Source organism: Microcaecilia unicolor, unplaced genomic scaffold (assembly GCF_901765095.1).
Source record: "Microcaecilia unicolor unplaced genomic scaffold, aMicUni1.1, whole genome shotgun sequence".
Taxonomy (NCBI): domain Eukaryota; kingdom Metazoa; phylum Chordata; class Amphibia; order Gymnophiona; family Siphonopidae; genus Microcaecilia; species Microcaecilia unicolor.
The window spans coordinates 75,168-93,703 of NW_021963064.1; the positions used below are offsets into that span (position 1 = coordinate 75,168).

At 45.1% G+C, this 18,536-nt stretch overlaps 1 protein-coding gene across 2 annotated transcripts in view; it reads right to left on the reverse strand.

The window, feature by feature from the left end:
- Positions 1-1,160: 1,160 nt before the first annotated feature.
- Positions 1,161-18,536, reverse strand: part of LOC115458873 (transcription termination factor 2-like) — a 93,959-nt gene continuing 76,583 nt past the window's right edge. The window contains exons 21-23 of one of the 2 annotated variants that reach the window (XM_030188710.1): positions 16,170-16,252; positions 13,372-13,446; positions 1,161-3,307 (exon numbers count right to left, since the gene is read on the reverse strand). In XM_030188710.1, the coding sequence (XP_030044570.1) occupies positions 3,163-3,307; positions 13,372-13,446; positions 16,170-16,252 (303 nt within the window). In that variant the 3' untranslated portion in view covers positions 1,161-3,162. The remainder of the gene's footprint in view (positions 3,308-13,371; positions 13,447-16,169; positions 16,253-18,536) is intronic. The other variant, XM_030188711.1, reaches the window with a different exon arrangement.

The following is an 18,536-nucleotide window of genomic DNA, read 5'->3' on the forward strand; positions in this document are numbered from 1 at the left end:
ATTGGACAAAAGCTCCCTAAGAGCAGCCCGAACCTGAGCCTGTCTCGACGTCCTCGTGGGGGGAAATCGAGAAGTCGACCCCTGCCTGGACTTCGGCGAAGCTTCCTCCACCAATGTCGAGGGGGAAATCGACCCGGGTGGCAGCTGACGCCGGTACCGCCTGGACGGGGACCTCACCACAGGCAATGGCCCAGATGCTGCCTCCAGTCGGTACAGAAGGCACAAGCACCCCCAACACCGAGGCAGACTGGCGAAGCAACCCTTCCAGAAGCTGTGGAAGAAGGGCCCTGATGCGCTCGGCGAGAGCTTCCATCGGAAAAGGCTGGGGGGCCGGTGCAGGAGTCGATGCCAGAATTTGAGGGGGTTAGAGAGCTGGTACCAGGCTGCCAGATGACCGATGCATCAGCACTTCCTGTATGGAGGGTGAGCGGTCCTCCTGGCGCCAACGCTTCTCGGGTGCCGACTGCCTTGGCTCCCTGGAGCTCTCGGTACCGTGCATGGAAGATCGATGACGGTGCTTCTTAGCCTTCGCCCGACGCCCGTCATCGAGACTCCTCGGTACCGATGATGTGGAATCCTCACGCCTCCTCGGGGCCGGGTCCGACAAAGGTCGGTCGCGGGGGGCCTGCATAGCAGTAGGCCTTGAGATAGGTGGAGACCCACTCGATGCCTCACTGCTCCCAGCGCGGTGTGGACTCTCAATGTCGCTGTTTCCCTCTACGTCACCGACCTTGGTACCGATGTCGAAGGACTGGACCGATCAGAAAAAAAAAGTTATTTACGTTGAGCCTCCCGAGCCACTTGGGTCCGTTTCTTCATCAATTTACACAGCTTATAGGCAGCTGGTCGGGCCCAAGGCATGAAGACACCACGCGTGGGTGTCGGTATCCAAGATAGTCCGATTGCAGCGAGTACAACGCTTGAAGTTGCTGGGAGTCTTCGATGACATGGGTGGGAAAACAGCGGCTGCGAAATTAAATGGCTTGATTGTGCCAATAAAAAAGGCACAAAAAAAAGGGAAAATAACTCGACCGAGCAGCCTAAGGATGGCTGTGGCGGAAAAAATAAGAAAACTTATAAAAGGTGAAGAAAAAACCTGAAAAAAAAAAAAAAGGGGGGGGGGGCTTTTTTTTTTTTTAATAATGAAGAAAGAATAAAACTGAGAAAAAGAAAGCAAAAAGGGGGAAGCGTAAAATGCTTACCCGAGTCTCCTGAGCTAAGAAAAAACACCGACCGAGAAAGACGTGATTCTTGGGTCGCGGATGAAAAAGAACTAAAGGGAACACGCTCACGTCGTAGGCAGCTGTTTGCGCATGTGCAGTACGCTCGGGCCGCGTGACGGAGCGTTCTTGAGACTTCTAGATTTTTCCAAGTTGTTCCGGTCTCTTGGGCTGTTGCGGACGACAACCCATCTGTGAGAATATTCAGCCTGCTTGTCCTCGGAGAAATATTCTTATTCACTCCTTTATTATATCTCAACTTGACTACTGTAATGCTTTATACATGGACCTCACTCAAAGAGAGCTCAAACAATTACAGCTTATTCAAAACACTGCAATTAAACTCATTACAGGACAGTACCATGTCACCCCACTCTTAAAAGAGGCCCACTGGTTACCAATTGCTTCACATATCACTTTCAAATTCTTTCTTTTGACCTACAAACTTTGGGAACATCAAGAGCCATCCTTTCTTTCGGCATATCTGATCCCCTATTGCCCATCCCATCCCCTGTGCTCCTCACATCAGGATCTACTAACTATCCCACCATTTTCTACGATCCCCACTCTTGCTATATGTCGGTCGCTTTTTTTTCTGTTCAAACCCTCCAGCTTTGGAAGCACCTGCCATTACGCTTAAAAACACTCCCTACACTCAATCAGTTTAAAACGGACCTTAAGACGCGTTTACCTTCCCTCTCTCTCCTTTCCTATCTAATACTGTAGTTCTCCCCAGTCCCTCTTTGCCAGTGTTGTTTGTCTTTCTGCTGTGGCTACATGTTATTTCCTTTTCCGCCCTCTCTCACTTTATATGCCACCTGCACACACTGTAGATTGGCAGGATAGAAAATCTCTAATAAACTTGAAACTTTACCATCCTTGCGCATACAGATTTACATACAATCCAATATCCAGGAACTCCACACCTTACCACCAAGTTTCTCCTGTGATCAAGTAATGATACATCCCAAATTAGGCATTTGGCTTACTTGCATGGAAAATCTTTGTCATATGTTTTCTGGATGGTTACAGACTCACCAAGCTTCTTTTCAGCATGAATTGAGTGTGTCAATAGAAATGCCTCCAGGATTCTCTTATAGTAATGTAAATGGCACAGGATAAGATTACCTCTCTTTAGAATGATTGCTTAAACTGAATATGAGCTTAGAATAGTTGCTTATACTGAATATGATCTTCTTGCTACCTTATTTGTGGTATAGTCCAAATGTCTGATAGAGCTTAAAATAACTTGCAAATGTGTGCAAAAAAAGTGAAACAGTCAGAACTGCTCTCTGAGCAAGAGAAATAGCCTTATTACTAACATGACGGATAATTTCAAGGTTAATGTACTAAGGGACCTTTTTACCAAGCTGTGGTAAAAAGGGCCCTGTGGTAGCAGCCGTTTTTGCTGTGAGCTAAGGCCCTTTTTACCACAGTGGGTAAAAAGGCTGCAAAAGAATAGAGCACTATTTTCCCCAGCGCAGGAAATGGCGTGCACTGGGGCTGGAACTGCCACTGGCACCTGCGTTGGGCCAGCAGTAGCTCCAAATCAGTGCACAGTAAACCCACTTTGGCCTTACCACTGCTTTGTAAAAGGGCACCTAACAATGCTAATGACCACCTAAATGCCATAAGTAAACAAAATGAATGTAACAGTATAGTAAATTCAAAACTGAACTTATATGCCAACTTAACTTTATATAACCAAAAAATTAAACAGGGCAAATGATGAGTGTGAAAAAAAGAAAAAGAAAACTAGAAAAATTTTAAAATTGTAAAATCAACCCATGTCAGGACTAAATTTCTGTCAGACTTTTTTTTTTAAATTAGAAATGTTCAGAAGGATGAAGTATGTACAAATATTTCTTGTGTTTTATCAAGGTACCATTTTGAACAAGCACATTTAGTGGGAGTTTTCTTGCAAGTAAAAGCAGAAGTTCTATTAAACTCCAAAGAGGACTTTGAGGTCAGCCAATGTGAGTTTGGTGATGGCATTTCCTTTGCCTGACAGTACTTGTGTGGCCAATTCTTTCTTCTTCATCTGCAGTGCTGAAATCTTTTCTTCAACTGTCCCTTCACACACAAACCTAAAAAAAAAAAAAAATTCCCCAAAAGATCTGTATTAGTGTAATAAATAAAATAAAGTAAGTAAAAGTGAAAGTTCAGCAGTGCAAGGACCAAAACCCTCTCCCCCTTTCCCCAAGGAATCGTTGCTGGTAATTTTTATTCCCTTGCACTAATATAAGGAAGTCAGAGAATACAAACGTATCATATGGAAAAGATATAGAAAACCTTTTGTTTCTTATTGGATTTTTGAAGGATAAGTATAGGCCTAATCTTCCCAGAAAAGAAGTATTAAGTATTTGCTTAAGAAATGAAGTGAATAAGAAGAATGCTTGCTATGTTCATAGGACAGCCACATAGGAAATCAAGAGGAATAAGTTAAGGTAAGAATCCTATAGGTCACTGTATCTTAATTGCACAGCACATCTGAACTATTCAATTGCATTTTATCCCAAGAGCTGAAGATATATAGACAGTACTGTAACTTCTTAAGGTGCTAATATATGCCTAACACACACACACACACAAAAAAAAAGAGAGGAGTACCGTGGGATGCACTCAAAAATCTGCACATGCTAAAATTTTTAAATTCTTTTGAGGGGACATGTCAGGGGTGGAGAACAGAATACAGTAATGTAGATGTGCTAACTGGTTTGCACACAAATATAGCAGGAGCCCTTACCACCTACAAAATACGTGGCGGTAAACACTCCTGCAGTAATTTTGAAAATGGCTGCACACTAATGGCAATATTAGAACATGGCCATTTTTTACTGCTGCAGTAAAATTGGCTTTAGCGAGCAGCAAAGACCTGCATAAGGGTACGTTAAGGCCAATTTTTACAGCAGCTTAGCAAAAGGGCCTCTAAATTATGTGAAGTAAACATTTAGTAATGCCACTAGGCATGGAAAGTATACCACCTGCAAGTCTGTATAAACCTTTGGTTCTTAGGTACAAATTCAGACCCATTACTAGTTAAATTTTATGTTCTAGAAGGCTAATAACTATAGTAATCATAGGAGCCAACTTTTCAAAATGATTGGGGGAGCTGAAATTTATTTATTTAATTTTTTTTACAGGTGGTGCATTCCCCTCTCCCCCCTCCTCCTCCGAGTTCCAGGCCCCCCCTCCCTCTCCTCAGAGTGCCAGTCCGACCCCAGCCTGACCTCTTCTCCCACAACAGTCCTCCGCCCAGAATTTAAAACTCATCTTATCTCAGGATCCAGGCGGCAGCAGTGAAAGGCGAGCAGACTCAGCACTTCAGCCTTCCCTTCTCTCTCATCTCTCGCCCCGTCCTCATTTCCTGTTTCCGCAAGGGCGGGACCAGAGCTGAGAGAGAAGGGAAGGCTAAAGTGCAAAGCCTGCTTGCCTTTCACTGCTGCCGTCGGGACCCCGAGGTAAAATGAGTTTTAAATTCTAGGCGGCACGCAGGAAGGCGAGGGCGGAGGACTGTTCAGGGAGAAGAGGGTGGGCACCAGGCAGGTCGGGCTGGCTGGGAAGGGAACTTCCGATGGGTCAAAATATTGGGGGTGCTCGAGCACCCACCGAGTTGGCGCCTATGATAGTAATATCAAGTGCTTTACATAAAACACAACTGCGAGAAAGGATACATATTTTATTTAAAAATCACTTATAACCCACCGTATCATAAAGTTCATGGTGGCAAACAAGTTAACATACACAATTGTCATGAAACCCCTACAATCCATTGGGGGGGGGGGGGGGGAGGGAGGGTTAACCCTGTGGCCACCTAAAGAGTCTGTGCCAACACTGCTCAGGTCTGCTACCATCTGCGCATATGCACTATACTGACATACCCTTCCCACCTGCCTGCTGGGTCCCCCTTGCCTGTGGGTGAATCTTCTACCCTCCTGCTTTTTGCTTGCTGTTACACTGGTGTGCAGATCATCGCCTCTCTTGTTGGTTGCTCACTCTTCTGCTGGGTGGGCTACACAAAGCTAACATCATAGCTATACAATCTACATAGGTCTTTAACATATGTACATAAAAGGTATGCTGCTTTCTGTCTTGAGAGTCCATAGATATTCAATTCAATTCAGATCTTGTATACTGCTAATATCCCCAGTTCAGGGTTCATTGCGATAGTTTGTATCATGTAGGCACCATATGACCTTGTAAGGTCCTGCCAGTTAGCCTGAAGTTTATTCTGATGTACTGGGACTAAAATATGTACCTGCTGGCCCTCACAAAACTCTCTATTTCAGGCCTTACAATCATACCAGGGTCTTTTGCTTAGTCTGGGCTGCCTGCAAGTGATATCTGACAAAGCCCACAAGGTCTTCTAACTTCTGCCGCATATTGACTACATATTCAATTACAGGGGTGTCAAAGGTGTCACCTTTCCCCTCCCAATGTTCTCTTATTAGGTCAAAGGGCCCTTTCACCCTACAGCCATAAAACAGCATGAATGGGGAGAACCCGGTAAAATCCTGGGGTACTTCTCTGTATGCAAACAGTAGGAAGGGCAAGTACTTTTCCCAGTCCTGTTCTCCAGACTCCTCAAAAGTCTAACATATGCTTTAATGTCCCATTAAATCTCTCCACCAACCTATTAGTTTCAGGGTGATATGGGGTGGTACGGACAGATTTCACTCCACAATGTGTCCACAGATTCTGGATCAGCTCAGACATAAACTGTGTTCCTTGATCTGAGAGTATCTCTCATGAATATCCTACCCGGGAACATATTTCTAGTAGGGCAGTGGCAATTTTCTCTGCTTCTATTGAGGATAAGGCTACTGCTTCAGGATATCTGGTAGCAAAGTCTACCACTGTCAATATATACTTTTTCCCAGTCCGGTTAGGCACAGCTAGAGGCCCCACTATATTCACAGCTATCCTCTCAAATAGCTTACTGATAATGGGAAAAGACTTCAGGGGGTCTCAGGGGTGATCTTGGGTCTTACCCACTCTCTGGCGTGCATCACAAGTTCAACAATAGTTAGCTACAGCTTGAGATACTCCCAGCCAATAGAAGTTCTGTTAATCTAGTGCACGTCACCCCCTGATGTCCTGCTAATGGAATGTCATGTGCAATCTGTAGGAGCTGTTCCGTGTATGCTTTGGGCATTATAAGTTGTTTGCCTGCTGTCCAGGGCCCGTTAGGATCAATGGGATCAGTCACTCTATACAGCAAGCCCCCTTTCCATAGGATACGGTCTTCACGAGTCTCATTAGCTGGCTGACCAGCCCCCTCTGCCAAAGGGCTTCCAGGTGAGGGTCAGAGTGTTGTGCTTCCTGAAAAGAATGTCTCTGTTTTATATCAGTATCCATAGCTGGAACGGTCTCTGCTGGTGACTCTGTCAAACCAGAGTTAACAGTCTGATCAATAGGTGTGTCAGGCATGTCAGGCTATTCCATACTCACTGTCTCGGTCACCTCAGGAACTGGTTCTGCTGAAAGTACTGAAGCGCCTCCTCTTGACGCCTGGTCAGCTGGTTCCACCTTGGATGGCTCAGGATCTGGAACTGGAGAGGTGATCTCTGCTGCCTCCGTTTGTTGGGCCACCTATACCTGACTACGGGTCACCATAGCAGAAATGCTGACTCTGCTATCAAGGGTAATGTTCACTGGACCCATGTCGGTCCCACACATCAATGGTACTGGCATGTTTTTCATTATTCTTACTTCTCTGTATCCAAATTTGGTACCCCAATCCAGGTATACTCAAGCAATGGGAACAGTCTCTCTGTAGCTAACACTACATCTGCAGTGCGCCCTGGAAGAACAGCATCTTCCGACACTAGCTATTATGGTCGTAAAGTCATGCTAGAGCCAGTGTCCACGAGCCCAGCCAGCTGGGTCTGATTGACAGTTACTGGGGAGCTGTAGTGTCGAGGAAAGCCCATCTGCTTCCTTGCTTGATGAATGGCCAGTAATGTTTTGGGCTGTGGCTGCTGCATAGGTCTCCATAGGACTGGAACTACCCATGAAAGTAGCTAATTTCGGTGCAAGAGCTGGAATGCTGTTCAGTGCAGGCTTGGGATTATCTGGGCAATCCGCTTTGAAATGTCCTGTACACCCACACTGGTAACAAAGACGCTCGTGCCTAAAGTCTTTAGGATTTGGGGGAGCACTGGAGGGTTTGCTGACTGTGTCTGAGGTTGCAAGGATACTTGGCTTAGGGCCCTGGTTACCCTTAGATTCCGGCTGTTGTGGATACGGACGGCTTTTTCTTTGTCAACCAGAGACGGGTAGCCACAAAGATGTCAGCCAACTCTGGAGTATGGGGTTGGTGATTTTGAACATGTTCCCTCACCTCTGGATGACGACGCTATAAAAACTGCTCCAGGACCATCAGGTTTTGACAGTCATTCAGGATTTTAACCTCAGCTCTACTGAGCCACCGCTGTGAGTATCATCCGCCCCCTTTTGCAATGTCCAGCTCCCAGTTTGAGGAGGTGCACAGAGCTTTGTTGAACTGTTATGCCATTACCTCCGAGACCTATAGACTAGTCTTTGGAATGTTTCAAATTCCCTACCAGTGAGCTTGCCTCCCAAATAGTGCACCCAGTTCTCAGGAATCTCACTGAGGCAGCAAATGTTTTCAAAGGCAGTTAGATAGTTAGATGTCCCCTCGGGTATCGGGCTTTGGATCCTACTTTTGGCCTTGGTGCAGGGGTTGGGCTGGAGCTTTGGATGCGAGCGATTTCCACCTCTAACTTCATTTTTTGCAGCTAGAATTCCTGCTCCTCTTGCCGCTGTTGCTCTTCCCGTTCCTCTTGTCGCTGTTGGTCTAGCCGCTGTCGCTCTACCATATAGATCTGCTGGATTTCAGCTGGCGTGGCATCCGCCTCCCTCAACTCATGGGCCTGTCCATAAGCAGTCTAATCTCCCCCAGGAGAACTCTGCACAGGCAGGTCCTGCAGCTCCTCCTCACTGAGGTCATCCAGTTGCTCTTCTGTTAGGACAGGCATATCTAGTGTCCGACGGCTGCTGTCAGTCGCCTGCTGCTAATCTCCTAACACTACCAAAAAATGAATGTTGAAGGGACCCTGCTACTGCTGAACTCAATCACTGTGTTGTGTCTGGAGGTTGCAGATAAAAACTCTGAACCACTCAATGGATGGTGACCCTCACTCCACACACTGAGCCTGACAATCCCTCCATGCTGCCACCAAAAAAAGAAGACAAATTACGTCACCAAATACCTAGAACCCGCCAGAGGGTGTTAACCCTGTGACCATCTAAAGGCCCGCTACCATCTGCAAACATGCTCTACACTGGCATACCCTTCCACCCGCTTGCTGAGTCCCACTTGCCTCTGGGCTAGTCTCCTACCCGTAAGTTATTTTCCTGGTGGTTTATAAGGACACTGGGGCCACATTCGCAGGGATTTCATAGTTCCCAGGAAAGCACCCACAGACCAAGCACACAAACACCCGGATTCTTAGTCAGTCCAGAACAGAGATAATAAATGAATTGATTTATTATCATGGAAAAATAGAACAGTGGATGGTGAACAAAAAAAGGTGTAACCAGCAACAATACCACCTCATTTGGGTTCCAGGGCTCTGTCCTCTCCTGGTTCTCCTCCTACTGTATCTCTCCCACCGCACCTTCAAAGTTCACTCTCATGGATCTTCCTCCACCCCCATCCCCTTATCTGTCGGTGTTCCCCAGGGATCTGTCCTTGGACCCCTTCTCTTCTCAATCTACACCTCTTCCCTGGGCTCCCTGATCTCATCTCATGGTTTCCAGTATCATCTCTATGCTGATGACACCCAACTGTATCTCCACACCAGACATCACCGCAGAGACCCAGGCAAAGGTATCGGCCTGCTTATCCGACATTGCTGCCTGGATGTCCAACCGCCACCTGAAACTGAACATGTCCAAGACCGAGCTTATCATCTTTCCACCAAAACCCACTTCTCCTCTTCCTCCACTTTCTATCTCAGTTGATAACACCCTCATCCTCCCCGTCTCATCTGCCCGCAACCTCGGAGTCATCTTTGACTCCTCTCTCTCCTTCTCTGCGCATATCCAGCAGATGGCCAAGACCTGTCGCTTCTTCCTCTTTAACATCAGCAAAATTCGCCCTTTCCTCTCTGAACACACCACCCGAACTCTCGTCCACGCTCTCATTACCTCTTGCCTGGACTACTGCAACTTACTCCTCACCGGCCTCCCACTTAGCCATCTATCCCCCCTTCAATCTGTTCAGAACTCTGCTGCACGTCTCATATTCCGCCAGAACCGATATACTCATATCACCCCTCTCCTCAGGTCACTTCACTGGCTTCCGATCAGATACCGCATTCAATTCAAGCTTCTCCTTCTTACCTACAAATGCACTCAGTCTGCTGCCCCTCACTATCTTTCTACCGTCATCTCCCCTTACGTTCCCGCCCGTAACCTCCGTTCACAGGATAAATCCCTCCTCTCAGTACCCTTCTCCACCACCGCCAACTCCAGGCTCCGCTCATTCTGCCTCGCCTCACCCTATGCTTGGAACAACCTTCCTGAGCCCTTACGCCAAGCCCCCTCCCTGCCCGTCTTCAAGTCTTTGCTTAAAGCCCACCTCTTCAATGCTGCGTTCGGCACCTAACCCTTACCGTTCAGTGAATCCAGACTGCCCCAATTTGACTGCCCTTATCGGACCGACCGTTCACTTGTCTATTAGATTGTAAGCTCTTTGAGCAGGGACTGTCTCTCTTTGTTAAATTGTACAGCGCTGCGTAACCCTAGTAGCGCTCTAGAAATGTTAAGTAGTAGTAGTAGTAGGAATCAATATTAAACTAACTAAAACACTTATTCGCTACCTGAGTAGTACCTGGGGAGTTCAGGAAAATTAACTGTTCACAGGTTTTGAACAGGATCTCGGTATAGAGGTCTTTACCTTCCACACTCCCACTCTGAGACTAAAGATTTCCAGCAGATTCAATCAGAGCCCAGAACACAAACACTGAGGGGTTTCTGACCAACAGCAGTGCAGATTACTTCTCAGCTTAGGCGGGGAAAAAAACCCCTGTCACTTCTGTAACAACTTTACAAACAAAGGTCAGGCACCATCTGCTGGCTAAACAAGGGACATGCACATCATAAAAAATATTTAAAATTTATAAGCAGGAATATTCCCTGTTTTGCCACAACAATAATATACAAAAAACTACAATCATCATAAAATCACCATAAACAAGACAAGACAAAGACTTATTAGGGAGAACAGACTACTCTCTCTCTCTTCCACCTGGGGCTGCCACTCTAAATGCTCGGGAGAAAAGGAATGTCTTAAGCTTTGTCCTAAACCTATTTTCCATGCCATACAACCAAAGGTCAGTAGACAGTTTATTACAGACACTCGGACTTGCAATAGAAAGTGCCTGCTCTCTTGTTTTTACAAAATGGGTCTGGCTCGCTGACTTGTATACGTAAGTTTACAAAATTATTTGGAGATAGTAGAGAATTAGGTATTAATACATCAATTAAAGCTGAATATGGATAAAACAAAGTGTTTACTAGTACACCCCTGCTCAAGTCCCTATGTATCAAATTCTGATTATTAAGGGAGTAACTTTTCCCACTGGAAACTTCTATAAAATTCTGGGAACAGAGGACAATCTAAACCGAACCTGGTCACTCAGTTTCAGCTGACACCGAAACCAAGTTGCATCCCCCCCTCCCCGGAACAAAAGCAGGCTCCCCCTTCTGGACCCCCACCATACCCCCTACCCTGGCCCACCTTACAAGCACTAGTAGAGCCAGCATGGATAGGCAATCACTCCTACCAATGCCAGCTCTAATCCCAAAATGTATAATGTCGTCTTCCACCACGAAGGCGGGAGGCTTGGATTCTTATAGCCACCCCCCTCCCCCAATGAGATTAAATCCTTTTTAGAGAATTACCAATTTAAGTTAGTTGTTCAAGTTTTGATTTTATCTCAATTAGATTATTGTAACATGTTATATGTAGGCAGTTCAGAGAAACTGATCCAGGCATTAAAGAATATAGCATGGAGCTTGCTGTACTCAGCAAGAAAATTTGATAAGCTGATGTCTTCATTTTTATATCACACTGGCTTCTGAATCAGGCTTGGATCATTTTTAAGACTGGTACTATGGTTTTTAAAATTATACATGGTCAGGCACCTCAATATTTGGTTGATTAATTATCAGTTCCAGTTGGTAATGCTATTATTCATCTTAGGTAACAATTGAAACTACAATTCCAGACTTCAAAAGGGTATAAGATATAAACAAAATTATATGTTAAATTTTACGTACCAATCAGCTAACATGTAGAATAGCCTACCTATGGATCTTAAACATAACTTAGGGGCCTTTTCACAAAGCTGCGGTAAGCACTAACATGTGCTTAACGCAGCAAAAAAAAAAAAAATGGCTTACCACAGGGTCTGCTGAGGCATCCCACAGTAATTCTGGGATGTGAGTGCAATACCCTCACACTAAAATATAAAATTTATTTTTTTAACACTGGGGGTGAGTGGGAGCACAGAGTGGACATGTCTTGAACTAATCAGTTAGCACAGCTACATTGCTGCATGGTAACCGATTAGCGCATGAGCCCTTAAGGCCTACATAATGGGTGGCAGTAGGGGTTCACACGTTAATAGCCACATGTTAATGTCAAAATTAGAGCATTGGCATTATGTTTCAACGATTTTTATTGATGATTTGTCAAGAATACAAAAAGTATACGACCAACAAATACATAAACACACATTCTAGTAAACTACCATGGTCAATCCAAAATGGAACTAAAACTCAATTTCTTCCCCCCAAACAATCGAACCCTTCTCCCCAACTCCCCCACCTTCCCACCCTTTCCTCCAAAACAACCCCCCCCCAAAAAAAAACAAACAAACAAACAAACAAAAAAAACCCTCATGAGTTCCAGCGTGTGTAGTGGGAGAACATCCTGCCCAAAAGAAAGCAGAAAAGCAGACTGCCAGCACTAAGGAAATATTTACTTTAGAGGCTATTCAAAAATCAAACTTCTCGCTCTATGTGGAAGAGATTGGATATATGCGTCCCATGTTGCCAAAAATAACTTCTTCTGCTTTAGAGAGCAACGAGCTGCCCTCTGTTCCATCAACAACGCGTGTAAACGGTTCCTCCATGCCCAAAAAGAGGGTACTGCCTCACCTATCCATACCCCCAATATAATTTGTTTATCCGGAACTGCCACTTTCCGTTAAAAAAGTACGCCACAATGATTAGAAACACAAAATTTCCATACTTATCTAAAAGCAAACCTGCAGGCGTAACCGGCAGACAGCAGCCCAAGAGCTTCCCCAGATATCGCAAAATAGCCCTCCAAAATAATTGCACTTTCGAACATTCCCAAAAAGCATGGAAAAAAGAATTAGGGCCTTGACTACATTTCGGGCAAACCGGTGTCCCCACCTCACCCATCTTGAATACCTGCTCCTGTGTAAAATAAGCCCTATGTAATATTCAATATTGACATTCTCTCAATTCAGCACTTATAGAGATGTCAGGAATACGTTTAATCAATGTCATAAAATCCAAAAGAGAAATAGGCACACCTAGATCCTAACTCCATTTATCCAAAACAGCCACCCAAGGTCTGGCAACTGAAAGCCGATGAAGCTCCTTATAAAGAGAAGAAACAGATAGGCCGCCTTCCCTGAACTCAGGGCATGGCCATTAATAAGGAAAATAGAAAAATCGGACATTTTACCCCAGAGATAAAAGTGGCCTTAGTGTGCGGGACTAACCCACATAAGGCCATCTTTTACCGCTGTATGGTAATAGGGCCCCTAATTACATGATGTTTCAGAAATATTTGAAAACCTTTATATTTCAATCTTATAAATCTATTAAAAAGTAGGTTTGGCTTTTTTTTGTACATCCTAGGTATGCTTACCTTTATTTTTCTTTTGTAACCCGTGGGATATACAAATAGTATTGATATTGATAATTAAGTGCCATCGGCCTATAGGTCTTTAAAATACTGTTAAAATACAGGGGGACTTCAAACAAGGTTTATCAAAACTAATATTTTAAATTGGGCCTCCATTCCATTAATATGGAATAAAAATGAATGTATTTTGATACCTAGAGTACCAAGAGCACTGACCTGTGAATCACAACATCCTTGAGTTGTCCTACTCGATAGATACGATCGCAGGCTTGATCCTCTAATGCAGGATTCCTGTCAGGAAGAAAAGCCCTGTATATTACATTTTTAACGATTCATCTCAAATGTCTATAAAATATCCTCAATAAGGCCTTAACTAATAACAAATTCTTCAAGTGCACTGCCACTGGTATGGGGTGGGGGTCTTCTTCAAACTAGCCATTTGACACAACACGCTGCAGAGCCCTTATGCAGAAAAGAGCAAATCTTAGATTAAATGTGAACCCTATGTTTACCTAAAAGTCATAAAGGTGACTTGCAGGCTCATTTTCGAAAGAGAAGGGCGCTCATCTTTCGATACAAATCGGAAGATAGGCGTCCTTCTCACAGAGTCGTCCAAATCAGTATAATCGAAAGCCGATTTTGGACGTCCCCAACTGCTTTCCGTCGCAGGGATGGCCAAAGTTCAAGAGGGTGTATCGGAGGCGTAGGGAAGGCGGGACTTGTGCGTGCCTACCACATGGACGTCCTTGAACCATAATGGAAAAAAAAGGGCATCCCTGACGAGCACTTGGACGACTTTACCTGGTCCTGTTTTTCTTACGGCCAAGGCACAAAAAGGTGGCTGAAATGACCAGATGACCACCGGAGAGAATCGGGGATGACCTCCCCTTACTCCCCCAGTGATCACTAACCCCCTCCCACCCTAAAAAACATCTTTAAAAAAATGTCGTGCCAGCCTCTATGCCAGCCTCAGTCCATCACAGCAGTATGCAGGTCCCTGGAGCAGTTTTAGTGGATGCAGTGCACTTCAGGCAGGTGGACTCATGCCCATCCCCCTCCCTACCTGTTACATTTGTGGAGGAAACAACAAGCCCTCCAAATCCCACCAGAAACCCACATCTAGGTGCCCCCCTTCACCCCATAAGGTCTATGGTAGTGGTGTACAGTTATGGGTAGTGGGTTTTAGGGGGGTTTGGGGGGCTCAGTAGACAAGGTAAGGGAGCTATGTTCCTGGGAGCATTTTATGAAGTCCACTGCAGTGCCTCCTAGGGTGCCCGGTCGGTGTCCTGTCATGTCAGAGGGACCAGTGCGCACTAGAAATGCTGGCTCCTCCCACGACCAAAGGGCTTGCAGCATTTGGTCATTTCTGAGATGGGCGTTCTTGGTTTCCATTATCGCCGAAAATCAGAAACGACCAAGTCTATGGACAACCATCTCTAAGGACGACCTAAATTTCACGATTTGGGCGTCCCCGACCGTATTATTGAAACGAAAGGTGGACGTCCATTTTGTTTTGATAATACTGGTTTCCCTGCCCCTCCACCGGGACGTTTTGTGAGGACGTCCTCAACAAAACTTGTGTGTCCCTTTGGATTATGCCCCTCTCGGTTTAATTTGATCAAGCTAATTCAAGCATTCATCACAAGTACAACTGATTATTGTAATTCTTTGAATCAGGGTTTGACTTTAACTAGCCAGAAGAGGCTTCAGCTTGTACCAAACTCTGCTGCATAGCCAGTAGTCGGCGAGAAGAGAACTAATCATATAACGCCGATCTTAAAGGATTTGCATTGGCTACCTGTTTCTGCTAGACTTGTTTTTAAGACTTTGTGCCTGGTTTTTAAGGCTCTTTTTTTGCAATCTCCAAAATATCTTTCAGAAATTTTGGTTCAACGGGATCATCAGCAATTTTTTTCTTCGCTTTCACAGCAAAGTTTATTGCAACTTCCTTCATTTTCAAGTGATCAAACTAACTTCTACCAGAAAAAAAGCCTTCAGTTATTTGGGACCTCTGTTATGGAACTCACTTCCTGCTAATGTTAGCAGTATGCCTACTTATCTAGGTTTTCGTAAAGTACTGAAAACCTGGCTGTTTGATACTAATTTTATTTAAGTGTGTAATATTTTAGCTTTATTGTTCTATTTTATATATTTAAATTTAACGATCTAAAACTTGTGTGTTGAGCGGTTTATCAAGTCAATAAATCAATCCGATCAAGGCATGATTCATTTACTGTAGCTTATTCCTGTGCCACAACTCACTACATAAATTTTAGAAAAGTGTTCTTCAATTTGGCAGCTATGTTCTGCAAAGCTTGCAATCAAGATACAAGTCTGCTAGACATCCCTTGATAGAGGATTTCCTGGACTAATAACTTGAGATGCCTAATAATAAATACCACTATATTTGTCTAATACATCACAGTTTTAAAAGTAGGTTGGTACGCTTTCTTACAAGGAAAATTCACACACATAGTTTAGTGTTTTCAACTAAGGTGTTCTCTTACTTACTAAAACCAGAAGGATATGTGGGAATAACGTAGCATTGTTTTTTACCCATCATAATTTTTTTTTTCAGGATTAACCCATTAGTGCCCAATGTTCCCATAATAAGCCATATGGGAACAAGTTGATTTGTTCCCAAATGGGAACGTTGGGCACTAATGGGTTAAGGGCCCTCTTTACTAAGCCGCACTAACACCTATCGGTGTCTCCAGTGTTAGCATGCGCTAAAAACGTTAGCTCACCTTAGTAAACAGGGCCCTAAGTTTCAAACAATGGAAAGTCATCCAAATGATTACTTGATGAAAACAGCTATCCAAACTCGTACGTAGAGCTTAGTGTGTATGTATACACCACCTTTAAGAAAGAACATTTTAAGGGGACTGTGACCTGGAGAACCAGAGTTGATTAGTACTATCTTTAATGCCATGCTGATATTAACTGGAGTAACCAATGTTATCAGGATCAGGAGGAACAGAGCACAAGGAAAGGTAGGATGTGTGCGTCATTACCAGTGCATATCCAATAAAAAGAGGTGGTTTCCGCCAATCAAGTTTAAGCCAACACCGCCTGCACAAAGAGATACCAACATCACCTGGAACAACCAAAGGGGGGAAATCTATATTATTGAAATTAAAAATAAAAGCCAACAATCCAATTAACAGGATCTAAAAATCTTACACCAGGCTGAGTAAAAAAAAAAGAAAAATGAATAGGCGCTTGTCCTAGAGAAAAACTGACATTCCAAATCAAATGAATTGTTACTGCACTCAAAAATATACAGCACAGCATGACTGATCTGAGCTCATTACAGCAAGCACCTCTGTGTAAGAACAGGTAACAATGAAACCTCAGTTGCACATTTATTTAGCTAGACTTATGACTTGTTCAATGAAGCTCCAAAATGAAGAGCAATTAAAATACTGATAAATTCAACACTAAAGGGCTCTTTTAGTAAGTTGTGTTAAGGAGCTAATGAGGGGTTTACTGTACAGTAGACAGTAGCACAGACCCGCACTGTCCACTGCGTTAAAAAAAAAGCCAGTGCAATAAAGCGAATGCTACATACCTGTAGAAGGTATTCTCCGAGGACAGCAGGCTGATTGTTCTCACTGATGGGTGACGTCCACGGCAGCCCCTCCAATCGGAAACTTCTCTAGCAAAGTCCTTTGCTAGTCCTTGCGCGCCCGCGCGCATGCGCGGCCGTCTTCCCGCCCGAAACCGGCTCGAGCCGGCCAGTCCAGTATGTAGCAAGACAATACACTTCAAGGGAAGACACAACTCCAACGGGGAGGCGGGCGGGTTTGTGAGAACAATCAGCCTGCTGTCCTCGGAGAATACCTTCTACAGGTATGTAGCATTCGCTTTCTCCGAGGACAAGCAGGCTGCTTGTTCTCACTGATGGGGTATCCCTAGCCCCCAGGCTCACTCAAAACAACAACCATGGTCAATTGGGCCTCGCAACAGCGAGGACATAACTGAGATTGACCTAAAAAATTTACCAACTAACTGAGAGTGCAGCCTGGAACAGAACAAACAGGGCCCTCGGGGGTGGAGTTGGATCCTAAAGCCCAAACAGGTTCTGAAGAACTGACTGCCCGAACCGACTGTCGTGTCGGGTATCCTGCTGCAGGCAGTAATGAGATGTGAATGTGTGGACAGATGACCACGTCGCAGCTTTGCAAATTTCTTCAATGGAGGCTGACTTCAAGTGGGCTACCGACGCAGCCATGGCTCTAACATTATGAGCCGTGACATGACCCTCAAGAGCCAGCCCCGCCTGGGCGTAAGTGAAGGAAATGCAATCTGCTAGCCAATTGGATATGGTGCGTTTCCCTACAGCCACTCCCCTCCTATTGGGATCAAAAGAAACAAACAATTGGGCGGACTGTCTGTGGGGCTGTGTCCGCTCCAGGTAGAAGGCCAATGCTCTCTTGCAGTCCAATGTGTGCAGCTGACGTTCAGCAGGGCAGGAATGAGGACGGGGAAAGAATGTTGGCAAGACAATTGACTGGTTCAGATGGAACTCCGACACGACCTTTGGCAAGAACTTAGGGTGAGTGCGGAGGACTACTCTGTTATGATGAAATTTGGTGTAAGGGGCCTGGGCTACCAGGGCCTGAAGCTCACTGACTCTACGAGCTGAAGTAACTGCCACCAAGAAAATGACCTTCCAGGTCAAGTACTTCAGATGGCAGGAATTCAGTGGCTCAAAAGGAGGTTTCATCAGCTGGGTGAGAACGACATTGAGATCCCATGATACTGTAGGAGGCTTGACAGGGGGCTTTGACAAAAGCAAACCTCTCATGAAGCGAACAACTAAAGGCTGTCCTGAGATCGGCTTACCTTCCACATGGTAATGGTATGCACTGATTGCGCTAAGGTGAACTCTTACAGAGTTGGTCTTGAGACCAGACTCAGACAAGTGCAGAAGGTATTCAAGCAGGGTCTGTGTAGGACAAGAGCGAGGAGCTAGGGCCTTGCTGTCACACCAGACGGCAAACCTCCTCCACAGAAAGAAGTAACTCCTCTTAGTGGAATCTTTCCTGGAAGCAAGCAAGACGCGGGAGACACCCTCTGACAGACCCAAAGAGGCAAAGTCTACGCTCTCAACATCCAGGCCGTGAGAGCCAGGGACCGGAGGCTGGGATGCAGAAGAGCCCCTTCGTCCTGCGTGATGAGGGTCGGAAAACACTCCAATCTCCACGGTTCTTCGGAGGATAACTCCAGAAGAAGAGGGAACCAGATCTGACGCGGCCAAAAAGGAGCAATCAGAATCATGGTGCCTCGGTCTTGTTTGAGTTTCAACAAAGTCTTCCCCACCAGAGGAATGGGAGGATAAGCATACAGCAGGCCCTCCCCCCAATCCAGGAGGAAGG